General features: G+C 47.9%; 1 protein-coding gene across 1 annotated transcript in view; it reads right to left on the bottom strand.

The window, feature by feature from the left end:
• Nucleotides 1-18,045, bottom strand: part of Tram2 (translocation associated membrane protein 2) — a 78,953-nt gene extending 60,908 nt beyond the window's left edge. The window contains exon 1 of the mRNA XM_034521767.2: nucleotides 17,811-18,045. Within this exon, the coding sequence (XP_034377658.1) occupies nucleotides 17,811-17,930 (120 nt within the window). The 5' untranslated portion in view covers nucleotides 17,931-18,045. The remainder of the gene's footprint in view (nucleotides 1-17,810) is intronic.
• Between the last annotated feature and the right edge of the window lie 1,084 nt (nucleotides 18,046-19,129).

Genomic DNA, 19,129 nt, shown 5'->3' with positions numbered 1-19,129 from the left:
ATATACAGTATTGCCCTGGAGATAAAAACCGTTGAGTTAAAAGGACAGACTGTTCCATATACTTCCAACCCTGGCTACTTGCCTACGTGAGAATTATTTACTGACCCAGCAACTCCACTTGAAGGGATATACTCAGGAGAACCCAACACACGCTATCCACACCAGTGCTTACAGAGGAGTGTTCAGAGAGGCATTATTCATAATTCGCAAAGAGCTAGACAACTCAAATGTTGATCGCCCGACAGATGGGTGAGCTACACATGGTATCTCCATACCATGGAACGAACAAGTCAGGCTCAGAGCCAATGAAATACGATGCGTGCTACGGCGTGCATACATCTCAAAACATTATGCTAAATAAAAGCCAGGCCTGGAGGCCATATGTAGTATGATTGCAGTTATATAAAATGTTCAGAACAGGCAAGTCCAGAGAGAGATTAGTGGTTTCTGGGGTGCTGACAGGGAGGGGGGCAGTCATAAGGAATGAATGCTAACGTTTCTTCGGGGGGAAAAAGGCAAATGGTCTGAACTGTGATAATGTGAGCTGAGAAAAAAATCGGTGACTGCTCTAAGAATCACTGACCTGTAAATATTACAACAGGAAATTAACGGTGAGTCGGTAGCGTGATTTAAAGTGTCGGGAAAAGTTTCTGATAAGATATTTATCAACTAAGTAGCAATCCTCCCTTACCACCTACTTGCTGAATATGGTAGTGAGAGCAACCCAGATGTTCTGCACTCCTCTACCAGTTACACTGAGACGGGTCCACCCTCCAGGTACTGCTGGTCTTTGCTGTGGGGCAAAGAGGCGGCACTCATGGGGCTGTCATCTGAAGGGAAGCACAGGGAACCTGGGAGCTAAGGAAGGAGTTACTACACAGCCCCGGGGGTGGTGGGAGGGGGGAGAAGGCTTTCCAGAAAAGGCATATGGAGCCCAAGGAGGAAGAAACAGCTGCAGAGGGAAGAGTTTGTCCTGAGGGAAGAAGACTTTGAGTGAAGGGACAGAGCAAAAGAAACAACAGGAAGATCTGCATGAAAAGTAATAGGAGGAGGTAGGTGGGGTGAATGGAGGTGAAGTGCAATGGGGGTGCGGTAGGATGAATGGATGGAGGTACAGTGGGGTGGAGTGGATGGAGGTAGGGTCAAGGTGGGTACCATCCCTTTTATTGAGTATGACCACTGGTCTGTTTCTGATGCTCCAGCTGATGGCCCCACCCCCTGCCCATGTGAACATCACTAACTGAACTTAGTGGGTTGTTTTTAAAGAGACATTGGGAGGGGGACATACTGAAGGGTGACTTGGAGGGAGTCGGAGAAGGGAAATGGGTAGGTATTATATAGATACATGAAATTCTCAAGAATATATATATGTATATATGTATGTATATGTGTATATATATATAATACATATATGTATGTGTGTGTATATGTGTGTGTAAATATATATACATATATATGTATATATATACATATACATATATATATGTGTGTGTGTGTGTGTATATATATATAACACATATATACATATATTTCCAAAGAAAATCAGTAGGAAACGTTCACATTTTTTTTTAAATTCAAGGTTTCTGTTGTTTTTGTTACGTGTGCAGTGCTGTGCTAACAGCAAACAAGTTCAGTGTGAAAACTGGCAGAGCTTTTAGTATCTAGCCATACACTATAGTGTATTGTCACATAGCTAAATGGCCCGTGGGTTTGAACACACTACTGAAAAAGCAGGGGAGACTCTCTCAAAATTACAAATACACTTTACCCCGACTGCCCCATCTCTGAGAAACAACTTGCTAGATATTTCGACACAGGAGCAAAGTGAGGCTTGTACCCATATATGCTCTGTAGCATCAGTTATAAGGAGCAAAAGACTAGAAACAGTCCATCAACAGGGAACCCAATGACTAGACCGAGAGTCACTGTGTACCGACAGGAAGTCTTCCCAGACTTCTGGTTAAAAGGAAATCACTAGGTACATATCTATTTAGATAACTGTGTCTTACTGTGTACCATCAAGGAGATGAGATGACAACAACATACATGCTTACAGATATGTGCATAAATACTGATTCGTTGAATCGATATCATTTTAAATATTATTTTAATTACCATTTTATTATTTTTAATCATTATGTTATTGTGTGCATCTGTCTGTTTGTCTGTCTGAGTAGTGTATATGTAAATCCATGTACCACAGCAGCCATGCTGAAGTCAAACAGCCTTGAGAAGTCAGTTCTCTCCTTCCACCTTTACGTGGGTTCTGAGGATCGAACTTGGGTCATCAGACTTGTGTGGCAAGTGCCTTTACTCACTGAGCAATCTTGCTGGCCCTATATAACATTCTTATGGCTGCTCACATTGGCATAAATAAAGTCAACCTGAAAACATTGAGAATAATAAAAGTGGTTCCTGAGGGTGGAGGAGGGGAGACGGATGAGAACAGGTGTTGGGGGACGGGGGCGGGGGGGGGTACAGTTCTGGTTTTGAGTCATCAGTGCACTACCAAATGGTATCTAGTGCAACTTCCCCACCCTTCTCTTTGAAAGCTACGACTGGCAGTTCTCTGTGTCTGTCATGTACAGTAGCTCTCCTGTGCCCCCAAGCACCTCTGACTGGTAGCCTGAGAGCTCGGAGAGAGAAGCTTGAAATGGCCTTCGGTAACAGAAAATACATGCAACACACATGCTTGACTGTGGGCACCCAGGACCACCTCAGTAAATCCACATCACTACTTCGTATTACTATGGGCTTGCTGGGGACACGATGAGTGGCGTCACCCCTTCCCTCACTGTAAGAGAGGCCCTAGCAAGTGCAAAGACCTATAACTGGCCTACTGTTCATAACTCGGGTCACTCAATCCATTCCTCAGAAGTTTTCCATGGCTCCCTCTTGCCGAAGCCAACAGCTAGATCTAGACTTTTGGTCAAGAGTCCTCACCGTCTGCATCCGGTACAGTCGGTTCTTCTTTCACTACCACATCCTTTCTTAGTCTCCCTGACTGAACACACACTGAAAGCCAGGTGTGGTACACACACCTTCGACCCCAGCATCAGGAGGCTGAGGGAAGAGGATCATGTGTTCAAGGCCAGCTTCAACTTCAAAGCAAGATCCTTCTAAACAGACACAAATATCCAAGCACACACTTTGAGAATTTGGACACCCATCGCTTCCCACTCTCTCCATAACCCATCTGCCTCACCTACTTGCTTTAGACAGATGTCCAAATAAACATCTTTTTAAATACAAACTATTTGGGTGGGGCTCCCTTCATTACCGCCACTGTACCTTTCTCTTCCTCGTCTTACCTCAAGCTCCGAGCTCCTGCTGGGCTGACCAGGGGAGTGACAAAGAGCATTAAAGACGGGAAATAAGGAGGAGCTTTGGGAGCTGTGATGTGTGAGGAGAGGTGGGAAAGACACGGGATGTTCAGGAAGCAGAAGCAGGCTGGTGTGCCACACAGGTACGGACAGGGCAAGGCTAGTCAGATGCCTGAAAGGCTGGCACCCTGGGAGGAGGAGAAAGGACCGGTACTCAGCTTTGTCTGAGAACAACCGAGGTAGCTCTGCAGAGAAAGGGAGAGGCTAGAGCTAAGTCAGAAGCCCCTACTGCAGTGGTTCTCAACCCATGGGGCTCGAATGACCCCTTTGGAGACTGAATGGTCCTTTTTCATGGGGGTCACATATATCCTGACAACCAGATATTTAACATTACATTCGTAACAGCAGCAAAATTAGTTATGGAGTAGCAACAAAAATAATGGTAGGGTTGGAAGTCAGCACAACACGAGGACATATATTATGGGGGTCACAGCATTAGGAAGGCTGAGAACCACTGTTCTTCAGCAATTCATCCAAGGGATAAGAAGCATCTCAAGAAAAGGTCAAAGAGAATTACAGGTGAGAATGGAATTGGTAACTATTCGGGAGGTGATGCCAAAAAAGACTCCATGGTCACGGGGATGAGCAAAAACGAGTGATGGGTTTTTGCTGTTACTCATCCTCCTAAAACATGCATGGGGCTGGGAGCTAAAATCCTCCCAGTGCTCCCCAGATAGCCTTATTAAGGACCCCTAGCCTCATCTCAAAGCAGAAAAAAAATCATGTGTTGACACGCCCTAGGTACTCCCCAGAGCAATGCACACAAAGACTGCACACATAGCAAGTGCTTACTGTCTTTCTAAATGAATGCTACAGCAGGAGGCGATCTATGCGTAAATCCCTCTGCCCTCCACCCACAGCTTGTCCTACCTCATCCCCACCATCTCTACAAACCCTTCCATAAAGGAAATTCCCATTCCCCTGCCTCCACCATCCTGAGGTAAGGCCACAGCACTCTCTTTGTGGCTTCTCAGCTGAAGAGAACATAAAAGGGCAGAGGGAAAAGAAGCTCTAACGTACGAGCACCTTCCTTTAAAAATCCACAGATGCTACATGCAAACCAATAACTTCTTCAGGGCTCTGAACAACACTTGTGTACTGGTCACGGAAAAGCAGCACAAGTCAGTAAAACAGGGTGAGGAGATGAGGTGATGGGGGGGGAGGGTTGGGGCAGGGTGTGTGGGTCAAAGGTGGGAAAGACACGAGATGTTCAGGAAGCAGCATTCCTGTACAATAACAACCTGTACCTGGTAACCGACAGTTACCACCCCACACAAGTGCCTTGCCACTATCCTGGGTCATACAAAACATGCAGAAAAGACAACTGAGACTCAACATCAGTGAATGGTCAGGTGCTTGGGTCCCCACTGCCTCTACACTCACTTCCAGGCCAGAAGCTGACACACGGAAAGATTTCCCAAGTGGGAGTCCGCGCATGGACCAGCCCCACAGCTGCCCACACACACCCTCCATTCCATCTCACCCTGCCTGCCTCTCTCTTCACTGTCTCCAGAGCAACCTCCTCATACCACTCTCCTCCTGAAAACTCTCAAAGATTCCTGACTACCTCCAGGATAAGGGCTCCACTCTGGGCATGACCTCTAAGGCCTCTGTGATGGACCCCCACCTTCCCTCCTGTGCGCTCTTTCCCCTCCGTTCTTCCTCCAGAGCAAGGAGTATTATCCTCCATCAGCTGAGCAAGCTGGTTCCACACCAGTCCTACCTTTCATGAGGATACACTGCTCCTCTGTCTAGGTCCTTCATAGCCACTCTATTCCCCGGTCTTACTTAGTTAGGAATGTTTTCCTCATAATCTCAAAGCACCCTCTCTGGTAGATAATCACACACATTCATCGCCACTCCGTGCTACGCAGAATACCAATATGGCGGCTCAGTACGGAAAGCTCAGCCTCAAGTGACCGCTCGCTTCCTGCCTGCCTCCCTTCCAGGAGGAAAGGTAAGGTCTTTGAGGTTAGACAATGTATCCTTTCCCTCTGTGCTTTGAGCATCCAAAAATGATGGCTTTATAAAAACCCTGTGCTGGCTAGATTTATGTCCACTTCACACAAGCTAGAATTATCAGAGACGAGGGAGCCTCAGCTGGGAAAATGGGCCTGCCAGATTGGCCTGCAGGCAAACCTTGGTGCTTTTTCTTGGCTGATGATGTGGAAGGGCCCAGCCCATTGTAGGTTGTATCATTCCTGGGCTGATGGTCCTGGGGGGTTTGTAAGTAAGGCTGAGCAAGCTGTAAAGAACAAACAGTAAGCAGCACTCAGTCCTCCATGGTCTCTTCATCAGTTCCTGCCTCTCCAGGTTGAGTTCCTGCCCTGACCTCCCCAGATGATGGACTACTAGCGATAAGATGAAATCCCCCCTTTCCTCCCCAAGTTGCTTTTAGTCATGGTGTTTTAGCACAGCAACAGAAATCCTGACGGTGACAAACACCATTCAATCAGCACCGCAGGATGAGAGACAAGAACCAGATCATTCCAGACTCCCTCCCAGTAACGCTGGACAAGTTGCACCTGGCTACGGGATAGCTGAATGCTAAAGATGGGATACGTCACCTGTCACAATCTGGCAAGCCATAACTGTCACACCTGTAGCAATTTCCACTCCGGCAACTCAGGGAAACGTGGCCACAAGGTACTACCACCTTCTCTTCCTTCTCAAGCTAGTTTGTCAACAAATATGTCAGCTGCCTTCCCATTCAGAATTCATGCCTTGCACAGAGTAGCTGTATCTGATGGATGGGAGAAGGAACAGATAGTGAGAAGGAGAGAGGGAAGGAAGGAAGAGGCCAGGTAGGTGAATGGTACTGAATTAGCACATCCCAGGCAGCATAAGAAACCAAAACTGCTTCCTTCACATTGCACGGACGATAGGAACTCAACAGACATGCTCAACTTTCTGCTTCTGTGTTATAAAACTAGCACTTCCCGGAAGCTCTAGAAATGAAAGGTTCTGGACAGCTAACTTCCAAAAGGACCATTTGAGGCTCCAAACTCTAATATTAGTTATTGTGGATGTTTAAAAAAAAAAAAAATCTATGCTCAGACACGGGTTGGGAAGGCTTCTAGGCTCTTTCTTTAGCACATGGGATATACTTGCATCTATGTAATGAGATACCTTGGGGATGAAACCCAGCTGCAAACATGAAACGATAGGGCATTAGCTTGGTGGCAGAGAATTTGCTAGATTCTCCAATAGCCTGTGTTCAACAACCTGGCATAGTATCAACCAACAAACATATTCAGGTGAAGATGTGAATTGGACCTGGAGGGCAGGTCGAGTGTGAGGTTCCTGGCAGGGGGCTGAGGCCATCATCAGCTCGGACCTGCATCCTGTTTCTTGGCTCTGTTCCAAATGGATGACACAGTCACAAAAAGGACTTATATATAGCTGAGATGCCATCCAGCACTTTCAGGATGTAATAAGCAATAAGCCACAAGCCCGAGGCTCTCATCCGTACCTGTATCTAGTACCCTTTCATGTGTTACATATCAATATAATTAAAATGTTAATATATTATGTGTATATTATATTAACACTTCAGTACTCCAGACATCTCTAAGACATAGTTTTAATCCTCCGTTAAGGATGAGGAAACAGAAACACAAAAGGTTCATTTACCAACTTAGCAGGGCTAGAGCAGAATGCAAACTCTGGCAGTCTAGCTGTAGGTCTAGACGTGACCTCGACCTCTGTAAACTATAGCCTCCAATGGTTTCCTGGCAGAACCAGGTCACAAGGATCTCTTCCTATCTCGTTACTACGGAAACAAAAGGCAAAGTCAGAAAGCAATGTAGCAAGCAGCACCATCCAAGAGAACATCTCGTGATCAAAATAGTCTATTTAAAGCGGAATTTCTCATAGCATTTTAAAACTTAACTTTACATAATTGAATATGGCCATAGTTAATTAGGTGGCTATTGATGTGATATTTCATTTTATCGTTTTATTTATTTATTTATTTATTTATTTATTTATTTATTGTGTGTGTGTGTGTGTGTGTGTGTGTGTGTGTGTGTGTGTAAGTCAGAGGACAACTTAGCTAGGCATTGTAGCGTCTCTCTATTAACATGTGTTCCAGAGACTGAACTCATATCATCAGGCTCAGTACAGCAGCAAGGGCCCTTTACCCACCAAGCTATCTCACTGGTCCCCAAACTGTAGTGCTCCAAATGTTAGCTGTAATGACTAACTCTCTTCTTTTGGTGGGTCGAGGAAGGGGTTCGAGATAGGGTTTGTCTGTGTAGCTTTGGGTGTGCTGTAACTCACTCTTCTTACTTGAAATCAGACATCAGAAGTTCATTAAGCGCTGATGCAGTGAGTATGATGATGCCGCACATCTGCAATCCAGCTCTTAAAAGTGGATTTCAAACAAAAACTCTCCTCCTTGTTTCCTGGGATCCATCCCCAATATTGTGAGGAAGAAAGGGTGTCCTGGTTGGTCAGAGTAGGAAGAAGAGATGAAGGGGAAGTAAAGTCAGAAGAGGTCACTAGGTTGATTTGGGGGTGGGGTGGGGCACAACGGTGGGTGGGGGACAGAGTCACACACAGAGAGACATCCATCTATCACTAAGTGTGAAAAGGCATTTATAAGTCTAACGTCCCAGACTGCCCTCAGAGAGTTGAGGTGACAAAACCTGATCTGGCAGAGCAAAGTAGACAGGACAGTCAGGCCAGGCAGGGACTATACTATATACTCCGTATTCTTCATAGGTCAATCCTGCTGAGAACAGTAGGGACCTGACTATGATTCTTCTATAATATGGATTTTTCTCCTTCCCTACCTGAGTTCTGCTACACTGACAATTAGATGCCAAGCCCAAACTTCAGCTCAGAACTGATTCCGGCTCAAATCAAAAATGAAATCAAAAGAGGAGACAAGGCTCTTAACCCAATGGAGGAGCAACGGTGCCCAAGTTAAACGTCACAGTCTGTGTGGGCGGAGGAAGGCAGGTTCCTCCTTCTATCCTCCTCCTCTTCCTTCCTGGCAATTTAGGCTCGGTGCTCATCCTTCTTTCTTGTACAGGCCCGTGGGAAGAAGACAGCTGAACCAGAGAAAAGCCACCCCCCTCACATACCCGTGCCCATCCACTCACCCCAACCCCCATAAATCAAGTGTTAGCTCAGAGAAGTGAAGGGTCTTCATGGGCCACACAATTTGCAGGAAGAAATCATGCCCCCCCAGTTCACCCTCTCTAGTACACACCTCCCTCCCTGCTGCCAGACATTACAAGGCACGAGCCACTGATCTAACCCTGAGGAAAACGCTCCAGACTTTTTGCCCAAACTAAAGATGAAAACTGCTAGGGAAAAAGGAAATAAAACCAGCCATCAAGCATTCCTTCCCAGTTCGCCACCTGCCCTTCACACGGCAGTGACGGGATCCATACAGACAAGTTAGCCCTTGTCCACTGAGGTCAAAAGTTGATCCGGCACCAAGTACAAGTCGAAAATATACTCTTAAAGTCTAGAAGTCTGGGGTAGGAAAAGTTCATTTCTGCTCCAAGTCCTGTGGAATTTGTCTCAGCCGGAAGTCGGGCATTGTAGAGCAGACCTTCGGGTTTCCTGTGGAACTCTTAAGAACTGCTGGAGGGGAGGCCCATTCTCCCAAGATTTTGTCCCAAGAACCCCTAGACTGCTTTTAACACTAGCCGTGGCACCTTAAACACAAGCCACATCTAACACCTACTTCGTGAAGATCCCAGCACTACACTAAGTACCAAGCAGAAGTCAACGCGTGCTGACTTAACTAAGGCCATCCTCCCTTTGTGGAGCGAAGTTCAGCAGGGGCTAAGGAGACTGCAGTATGAATTCCATCGGTATCTACCCAATGTCCTGGAGGACACATCTTTCTCTCTCCTTGGTAGCCACAGATGTCTTTTAGTGGTGAGCCACTCATCAGGATTCCCTGTAAAATGAAAGTTCTTTTTAAAATTATCTAAGGAGAAAAAGAAGAAGAAATACTTCCTGCGAGAGAATCGAACCTTATAGGATGTGAAGTAACCCAGTTCTATGAAGAAGTCCTGTCCCACTAATACAACATCGTATGCCTGTAATGACAGTACTTGAGATGCTGAGACAGGAGGATAGCCTGGAGTTTAAGGTCAGCCTGGCTACTAGAGAGACTGTCTCAAATGCAAACAAACAAACAAAAAAGAGCAGCCAGGCGTAGCACATGCCTTTAATCACACTTAGGAGGCAGAGGCAAGCAGATCTGTGTGAGCTGGAGGCCAGCCTGCTCTGTACAGCAAGTTCCAGGCCAGCCAAGACTACAGAGTAAAATGCTATCTCAAAAAAAAAAAAAAAAAAAAAAAAAAAAAAAAAAAAAAAATCCCAAAAAACAACAAGCAACAACAACCACAAAATTCAAGAGCAGGGGATGTTGTCTCAGGGGAAGAACACTTGCCCAGCATGTGCCAAGCCTGAGTTTCATTTCCAGTCCTGAAAACAAGATTCTTAAGACACCATGTGACAGGGTAGGGAGAATGGTCAGTCAGTTACCTGCAGGTCACACATGCAACAGGACCCAACTTTGCATCTCCAGCACCCACATCGTAGCTGCTCAAGGCAGCAAGTGTCTGTACCTGAGACAAGCAGATCCTGCTGTTCCCTGGTCCTGGTCGCCAGTCTAGCCAAGTCATGAAGTTGTGGGGTCAGTGAGAGACTCTGACTCAAAAAAATAAGGTGGAGAGTGACAGAGGAAGACACCCAAGTTGACTTCTGGCCTTCACACTCATGCGCACATATGTGCTGACATGGAACACACACACACACACACACACACACACACAAACACACACAGAGTCCACTATGGGCAGAACTTTTGATGCCTGCTTCCACCAAAAGTTCCTAGACTGAAAACATATTAGTGCAGTGGCATCAGGAGGTTCTTTAGGGAATAATTAATTTCAATTGCAAAGCCCTTCTAAATGGGCTTGATGCCCTTAATAAAGAGACCCCAGAGATCAAGCACCCCTTTCTGTCCCTCCTTCCTAAAGATACAGACTGCTACATACTACAAGCCAGGAAAAGGCCCCTCCCCCAAGACAAGGACTCCCAGGGCTTTGGTCTCTGATTTAGTCAGACTTTAAAACAGTGACAAGGAATTGGTGCTTTCTAAAGCCCCCAATCCTACGGCATTTCTGGTCCTAGCCGCTCTGCCCTGTCACAAAGCAATCACATGCGTATGAGTGTCATATGTGCCTGGGAAGATCTCCAAGCACGACCATCACTCTTTTCTTCTAAACCCTGATACCCACAGCCAGGGTTCTAGTTCTTTTTTTGTTTTTGTTTTTGTTTTGTTTTGTTTTTCGAGACAGGGTTTCTCTGTATAGCCTTGGCTGTCCTGGAACTCGCTCAGTAGACCAGGCTGGCCTCGAACTCAGAAATCCACCTGCCTCTGCCTCCCAAGTGCTGGGATTAAAGGCGTGTGCCACCACTGCCCGGCTTCTAGTTCTTAATAAATGCTCTTTCACCAAAACACAGTGACTTGAGGTGAAGGCCCGAGAGTCTAGGGAAGGTTATACCTGTCATACATGACAAGTTTATGGCCTGACTCCCATCCACAACTTTTCCACCCCTGTGGCACATGAGGTTTTTTTTCCCAGAGGGCCTCGCACATGCTGGGCAAGCATTTTACCAGTATCTCACTACGCGGCTCAGGGTAGCTTTAAACTCTTTCACTATTCCTGACTCAGCCTCCTGAGTAGCTGGGCTCACAGGCCAGTGCACTGACTCTAAGGTACCACACTGTGACCTTTTTGAGGACAGGGCCCTGGCCTTCTTCATCTCTGCATCCCCTGAGTTCACGCCAACACGGCACAGGTACTCTGCCGTTCCATGAGAGAGCACGGTGCTTGTAAGCATCATACGGCATCTCCAAGACTTCCTTCTGCACAGACTGGCATTCAGAGACAAGAGTCTAGAGTTCAGGGCAGAGACAAGAAGATGTACCAGAGGTGGACTGGGTGTGGCTCCAGGTTTGTCAAACATTTATTCTAATTGTCTTGGGCAAATCTCTCAACTGCTTTGGGGGGTGGGGCTTCTTTTTCTCTTCTGTAAACACAGTCGACAATTTCTTAGGTTGCCCTCTAAAGTCATGAACTCATAAAACGGGAAATGTGCCCTTGAGCTATGACCATAATATTAACTTGATGATAAGATCAGTGAGCAAACTACAACCAGAAACCCCTTATCTCACACAGATAATGGCAGGCAGAGACTTCAGTGGTGAGGGAAGCTCCTGTCCGTTCATCTGTGTTCACATGTGACAGATGAACACATTCAGGTCACTCTCTATAGTCTCCTGGAGGGAGATGTGGATTTCAACGATCATTCCGGGCAGAAAGGCTCCAGAGTGGAATGGCCCACAGACTTCCACAGACCCACTCAGACAAAGGAAAAATAAAGCCGCCAGTGGCTCTGTTCCACAGACACCCCACTTGTGGGGGCATCAGAGTTGTGTTCTAAATGTGAGCCAGACATTGCTGGATTGTTATTTTGGTTCTGACTCTGATGCTGGGTGGATGGTCATTGGCCAAATCTCTCCTCTAGAAGCCAGGCTTCTGGATGGGTATGACAACCCCCATAAACCATCCCGATTATAGGGTGAGGCTAGTAAAACATTTCACAGATGTAAAATGCTGCCAATTCCTCCAGACAAATGAAAGAAAGACATCAAGAGGCCACGTGGCAGCCTAACCCTGGCCTCCAACAAACTCACCAGAGGACCCCAGAGGGCCTGGCACCCCCAACTCACAATGTGGCTCCATTTCCTCTGTTCAAAAGCAAAAAAAAGCTACTCAAACATCCACTCTCCAGAAGAATCCCTTGCAAAGCTCTCTACACCACACAGTTAGCCCACAACACTAACCAGCTCCGTCTAAGTGGGGTTTGGTTCTCCTCCACAGCAGGGTATCTGAGACAGCAGAGGTAAATCAGGGCAAGGTAACACAGTACCTAAAGGATAAAGCCCTGCCCATGAAACAAGGAGGGCTTTTCAGTAGCCCTACTCATAGTTTCGATGCCCTCCCCACCCCCACACACACTCCACCTCTCCTTCCTTTAACCATTAGGTACCAATGGATACCAGATACACAGCACTGCATAAGGAGGTTAAGAGATAGCATCGGCAAAGTTTCCCACCAAAGCGAGCTAACAGCACGCAGGCTGATTAGAAAGCATTTCTGTCCTGTGGGAATGCTAATCCGTTCTTATCAGACCTCTGGCTTCATCGCTTTATCAGGGTGGGAATGAGAGGTACATCAGCTATGCCAGGGAATGATTTCTGGGGCCCCTGCCCACATCGAAGCAGATCAAAAAGGAGTTCGTGCCTGCCAGAGTGAAGCTTTCACCATAGCAACTCATGTTATTCCACAAACAGTCGGGACTGGGGCGCTCTGCTGTGACCAGCCTGGATAGCACGCCTGGGAAAGAAGCTGCCGAGGGGCTCAGACAACAGAGCCAACAAGAGAAGTGACACCTATTTAGTTTCCAGGGCTGTTCTCTTGTGGAATGGCCCAGAGCTGATGGTGGCAGCACCGAGACCCTACCTACCCCCTACCCCACGTGTTCTAAGACAAACATCCAAGAGAAGTATGGCACAGAATTCTTGGGGCACCGGAATTAGGGGAGTCAGGGACAGTCATTTGGACAGTAGGTGGCTAGTGCTGGAGAATGTAGGAGAAAGGTACTCATCCTAATGACGTCATCCCTAAATGACATACAACCAGGGCCCTCAATGAGGGGATACAAAGACGGAAAGCAGATCCTCAGACCCAGTAAACTAGCCAGAGGCACATCTTCTCTGACTGCCCTCAAGAGACTGGAGGCCCCAGGGAGTTTAGAGGTCGGTGGGGTGGGGGTGGAGACAACTTTATGGAGGGGGGGCGAGGAGGTACGGGATGTGGGACATTTGGAGGGTGAACCAGGAGGGGAATAAAATCTAGAGTGTAAACAAACAAACAAACAAACAAACAAATGATTTTTTAAAAAAAAAGCCAGAGGCAACAACAGTCCTCAGTGTGACTGTTTTGAGCATCAATAAAAGCACCCCCATGCTAGGTCTTCATCTTGGACATGGAATCAAAACTTCACCAATTGACCAATACCAATCTTTCACTTTCGCCAAAGAGAAGAGTGAATTATGTCCCTTCATCCCACAGAATGTGGTTAAACTGAAGTCTTGAGCAAGAGAGACTCAAACCCCAAATTTCTGTCCTGTGCTTCAAGTCACTGAGTGCCACATGCAGGAGGAATTCACCTGTGAGAATGAGGGGACCCCCTCCTGGTGTTCCCTAGCGTCCCCACCAGGGTGTGTCTCAAGCTCCAGGAGTAGAGGCATAAAGTCAGGAAGTACAAAAGCTGACGGAAGTGCATTAGAAGTTAGGAAAACCTAGCTGGCATCCACTATCTCTATATGCTGCGCACGCGCTTCCATTAACACAACAGAAGAATCTTTTCACGGTGCGTAAGCTTAGCTTTTCACCTAGCAGCAAGAGACTGGACTGGTTGCCCGGCTGCAGGCTACGGCACCCACAGATACATCCAAGACTATGATAGGGTGCCACAAACCCCTCACTCCACACACTTATGACACATCCGACGGGCTTCCATTGTATATGCTGCAAATATTTCTTCCTGACGAGTCTGTCATGGGGTCAGGAATAGGAAGAAAGTAGTTCCTGGAAAAAAGAGCTATCTTGCAGACCTGCCTCAGAAACAATGTCCAAAAAGCCCAAACCAGCCACTATCTTCAAATTCCTCTGGGTCTCGAATGATTACATCATCATCATGGCCTATATAAAAGCTAAACACCAGCCGGGCGGTGGTGGCGCACGCCTTTGATCCCAGCACTTGGGAGGCAGAAGCAGGTGGATTTCTGAGTTCGAGGCCAGCCTGGTCTACACAGTGAGTTCCAGGACAGCCAGGGCTATACAGAGAAACCCTGTCCAAAAAAAAACCAAACAAACAAAAAACAAACAAACAAACAAAACACCTAAACACCAAACCTGCAAATGACCCTCAGAATCTCAGAAACATTTCTCTGTAGCTGCAGAAACCGAAGAAGAAACTAGTTTCTGTGGCAAGATGATGTTTTAAAGGTAATACAGAAATTGCTTCCTTTCCTCCAGCCACCACCCCTCTCCCTCTTATTTCTTATTCTCTGTTCTCTAAATGAAAGAGTTTCCCTCTTTCCCTGCCTGTTTCAGTTGGAAACGTGGCACAAGGCACTGGAAGGCAGGAAAAGGGAAGAGGGAGGAGGGGGATGGCTACTTTCAAATCTGACTTATGCACACATCCCAACTGGCTACCCACACCCTAAAGAACCACACGCCACCTAAGAAAGTCCAAACTGTAGAGAAGAAAACTGAGCCCCTTCACCAGCTCTCCCCCGAAGCAGGGTTAAGAAAGAGAAAGCTGGAAGAGAAGGAGGGGGGAATAAAGTTCCACATTCCTGACATTTTTTACCCAAGTGCAGTGGCTGCACAGAACAGCTCTATTCCAAACAGACATAAGATGGGACAAAACCTGGCTTGGGGGAAAGAAGCCTTCTCAGCTTTGGAAATAAGATAACCCAAAACTAAACTAAGAGTGTGTCTGAGCACAGCTTGGGGGAACAGAGGCCAGACAGCCTTTCATGTGTGCCCAAAAGGAAATGATCCCAAGGGAAGGAATTTGGCATCAACAGCTCCCTAAAGACAGAGCTGAAGCCTTGGGGATCCTGCGAGAGAAATAAAACCCCAGAGGACTGCAGAGGTGACTAGCAGGGGATTACTGATGTGGGTAGGAAGGCTGTGGCTTGCTAGGGTGTGAGGAGGGGGTAAGGAACAGCAGAGACTAGGCAGGGACAGGAGTGACATTCTACTGGGAGAATTACAATACAGTTTTCCTGGCTCAGCTTCCCAAATGAAGGAATCCTTGCCTGGCCCAAGATACAAACTCAAGAGCCTGATGACTTTTCTCTCTGTCCCCCCCCACACACACACACACCTCCTCCTTCCCACTATATGCCTACCTATAAACACACACACATTCAACACTGCTGCCACCATCACCAGCACTACCCCTGGGAACATCCCAGAAATCTTCAGTCAATCCCATGCTAAGTTTGAGGTGCCTCCCACCCCCTACATTCCAGGATGTTTCTGTTCTCATTTAGTAATGATAGCAGAGTTCAAAGATAGCTGATCACACACACACACACACACACACACACACACACACACACACACACACACAATCTCTGTACAGTCAGTAGATAGGAATAGACACACTCAGCACAGATCAAGAGTCTTTGATACTGGAGATTCAAGGGAAAGCACCCTTCCTCCTAAACCAGCTCCGACTGGCAAGTCCTCAAAGCAGCTTCAGAAAGAAACATCTGCTCTGAAAGTTCCGTCAGGCTAAAAATCCCGCAGAAAATGAGACGGTGAGGGGGGGGGGGGTCTATTGGCATCTCAACCAAGTCTAAAGAAAAAGGAAAATGGCTTTCCCCCCCCCCACCCCCCATTCACCTTAGTCCTTTCTCTGCCATCAGGTACTAGGAGTGACAATCCCAGCAGTTGTCAGTTTTCAGGGACTGTCACTGATCTGAAGCAAAGCACTCCCCGAAGGCTAGAGATGGGGAACAAAGGAGGCGGGGAGGACAAACTCTAGGTGTCTCTTTTTTTCACAACACTAAGACAGGTAAAGCCCAAACTCTCAACAATAGCTAGAGACACCACAGAGAACCACAAGGCTAAGCATGAGGCTCTGGCCAGCAGCGCAGCACAGGGCTATGATTTTATGATTGACACAAGTGTCAATCGGCCCTAGCCTCCAAGAACTGGAGCATGACACTGAGAAGCCTCTTAGAATGGAGGACTGCAAATTGACATGAGGCAAACGTTAAGCAGGGTAAGTCCCCTGCCTTCTCATTAAATAATAACAAGAGTCCAGGAGCAAGAAACAGATCCGCTCTTTGGTTGGAGGAACCGCTTTTGTTGCCGATAAAACCTCAGCTTTAAGCTTAACGGTCACTCCATAAGGTAGGTTGGTTTTAATGGTTTCTTCAATGATGGGGAAACTGAGGCTCCCGTCAGTCTTGAATGAGACACTCTTCTCCACAACCTCAAGGGAAACGTGAGTGTAGGAGAGAGGAGAGAGAGTGAACTGACAGAATTTCCAAAAGAGTATGGAAGCCAACCTCAAACCCAGCTTCTCTCCTGCAAGCCCGACAGCCTGGCTGTGAGCAAGCATCCAGCTCAGACCTGGCCACCACACAAACAGCCCAGCGAGAGGGCAGGTTCATCAGCCAAATGGGTCCTGCCTGTGTCGGTAACAGAAGGGAGACATGGGTAGATTCAGGAGTAGACAGGTAACTTTTAAATGGTTCAGCTTCTTACTACCCTATAGAATGCAGATCAGGAAACACACAGAAGAGAGGATATGAGTGAGTATTCTCAAGACGAGGAGACTCAAGCCACGGGACTGTCATACATTATGTCACATATGGTGCTCTTGAGACAATATATACTATAGCAAATCCTTCTCACTTTTCACTATCACCGTTTTGGCTCACTCTGTAGTAAAGGCCATGAGTCTCTTCGATTCTGACCCCTTAGTAGTTTGCACAGACAGCCCTGAGGCCTACGCCAGCACACTGCTGAATCTAGGATCTTATTCTCTGTTCCCACCCCACATTCCTGCAGCGACAAGAAAAATCACCTTTCACTTAAAAGCAGAGAGTATCCCTGCTCTTCTCCTGGCTCCTGCAAAAGGGATGAGGCTCTGGGTCCAGTTCACACACAGATCTACAGGGACAGTCCAAAGTGCCAAAGGAGATCTTAAAACTAGCCCTTTAGGTCACATTTAAAGAGAGGTTGGTCGCAGAAGATTCCCCTGGAATGGAGCCAGGGCCACATGTGAACACCTGGAGCAAGCTCCAGAGGTTAGAATGAAGAACTCCCAGAAGGTTAGGGTCCCTTCCACTGGAAGAGCCTAGAAGATTCGGCAGCCCCCACTTGAAAGGAGGAGGGGGGATTGTGCAATTACGGCGGATCTAGGAGTTTCCCACATTGGCACCAGGACGCCAGAAAGGAAACCCCAATCGTAGGGCCAGGAAGGCAGCTCTGCAATTGGTTCGAGGCCAGGCACGCGTTTCTGAGATTCAGAGAGAGTTGCAGGATATGGTGGGTGCCCAAGGGGGCGACAGAACATGGCACGGCCCGCACAGCGAGGAGTTAGGGGTGCTGTCTGGACTGTCCTAGGTCCAGGCCAGGGTGGATACAGTGCACAAAGCCAGAGGTGCAGATAACGTGCGGGACAGCCGGGCGCGCTCCAGCCCAGATGAAATCCCGGAATCCCTGTCTGCGCCGCGGAGTACGGGAGTTGGGACCGCCAACCTCTGCAGTACCCCCTCCCCGCTCTACTCACCTCGAACATAAGCCCGATGAGGACGCAGAGCACCAAGCAGAAGCCGATGTCTGCATGGTTGTGGATGATGAACTCCTGGCTGAAGAGCGGGTAACTTTTCGTCCTCCTACGGAAAGCCATGGCAGCGGGCGTGCACCGCCTGCGGGGGCCCGCACCCTCGCTGAGCAGCCGCAGCAAAAACTTCTCCGGCCCGGCCCGGTCCGCCCGCCAGCCCCGCAGCCCAGCGCGGAACAACTTCGGGCCCCGCCCCCTTCCTCCGCCCGCCCCGCCCCCGGCCTGCCGCCCGGAACCGCCCCCGGCCACAGCCCTCTCCCCGCAGCGGCTGCACAGGCGCGGACCTCTGGCCACACCCCCTTCCTCCGTCCGCTCCTCCCTCCAGGCCGCAAAGGCGCGCGCCTCTGGCCACGCCCCTCTTTCCGCCCCGCCCCAAGCCCTTTGGCCAGCGCCACCGACCACGCCCCCTAAGCGAGCCGGGCGCGCTTAACCCTCGCGCCGCGACCGCTACCCGGGCTTGCGGGTTCTGCCGGGGTACACTCCTCCGTGAACCTCGCCGAGACGCGGGAATGGAAGCCCTGTCCTCCGGATCCGAAAGGAAACGGCTCCCGATCTGCTGGACAGGAAGTGGGCCGGGATCCCACTCCTAGCGCTCAGCTTCTTCCTCCGCAGGAAGGGCCCCGGGCGGGAAGCTCCGGGCCTGGGGGCCAGCCCCAGTCCTGCACTGGACTTTAAATGAATTCATGGCTACTCCAGTGTTTGAGGGGTTGCACAGTGTAGGTTCAACCTCTCTGAACCTTCGGAGGCTCCCCAAAGACCCTGCCCTCGTAAAGCCTACTTTGCAATGGCGTGCAGGTACCCCACGTTTTACTCCCTCACTTAAAAAGACCAGGTATTAACCTGAATTAGTTTTTCGCGGCTCACCCTAAATACACTAGCATCAGTATCATTTGATCAGAAGTGGAAGAATAAACACTGAAGAAAGTGTAAAAAAGTAGGTTCTCATCCAAAGTTTCCATTTAATATTGTTTCAAAACTACTTCCGGAAGGACAAAAGGTCTTTTAAAATAAATTATACTGGCAAATATTGGATTTAATACTGCCAGTAATGAAGGAACAAATAATCACCTCTAAATGTACAGAAATGCAAAATGAACAAAGGACTGTTTAATTTCTTTTTTAAATTTAGTTTCACAATTATGAGTTTGCAAAAATGGCAGTCTGAAGGTAATTGGAACTGAATGAACTTCCTTAAAGAAATGTATCTCCTGTATTCTAAACTGTACACTATTTAACAGACAGCCCTAGGGCTTCTAACTCCCTGG

The sequence above is a fragment of the Arvicanthis niloticus genome, chromosome 17 (assembly GCF_011762505.2).
Source record: "Arvicanthis niloticus isolate mArvNil1 chromosome 17, mArvNil1.pat.X, whole genome shotgun sequence".
Classification (NCBI taxonomy): domain Eukaryota; kingdom Metazoa; phylum Chordata; class Mammalia; order Rodentia; family Muridae; genus Arvicanthis; species Arvicanthis niloticus.
This window is presented reverse-complemented; position numbering and strand designations above follow the sequence as displayed.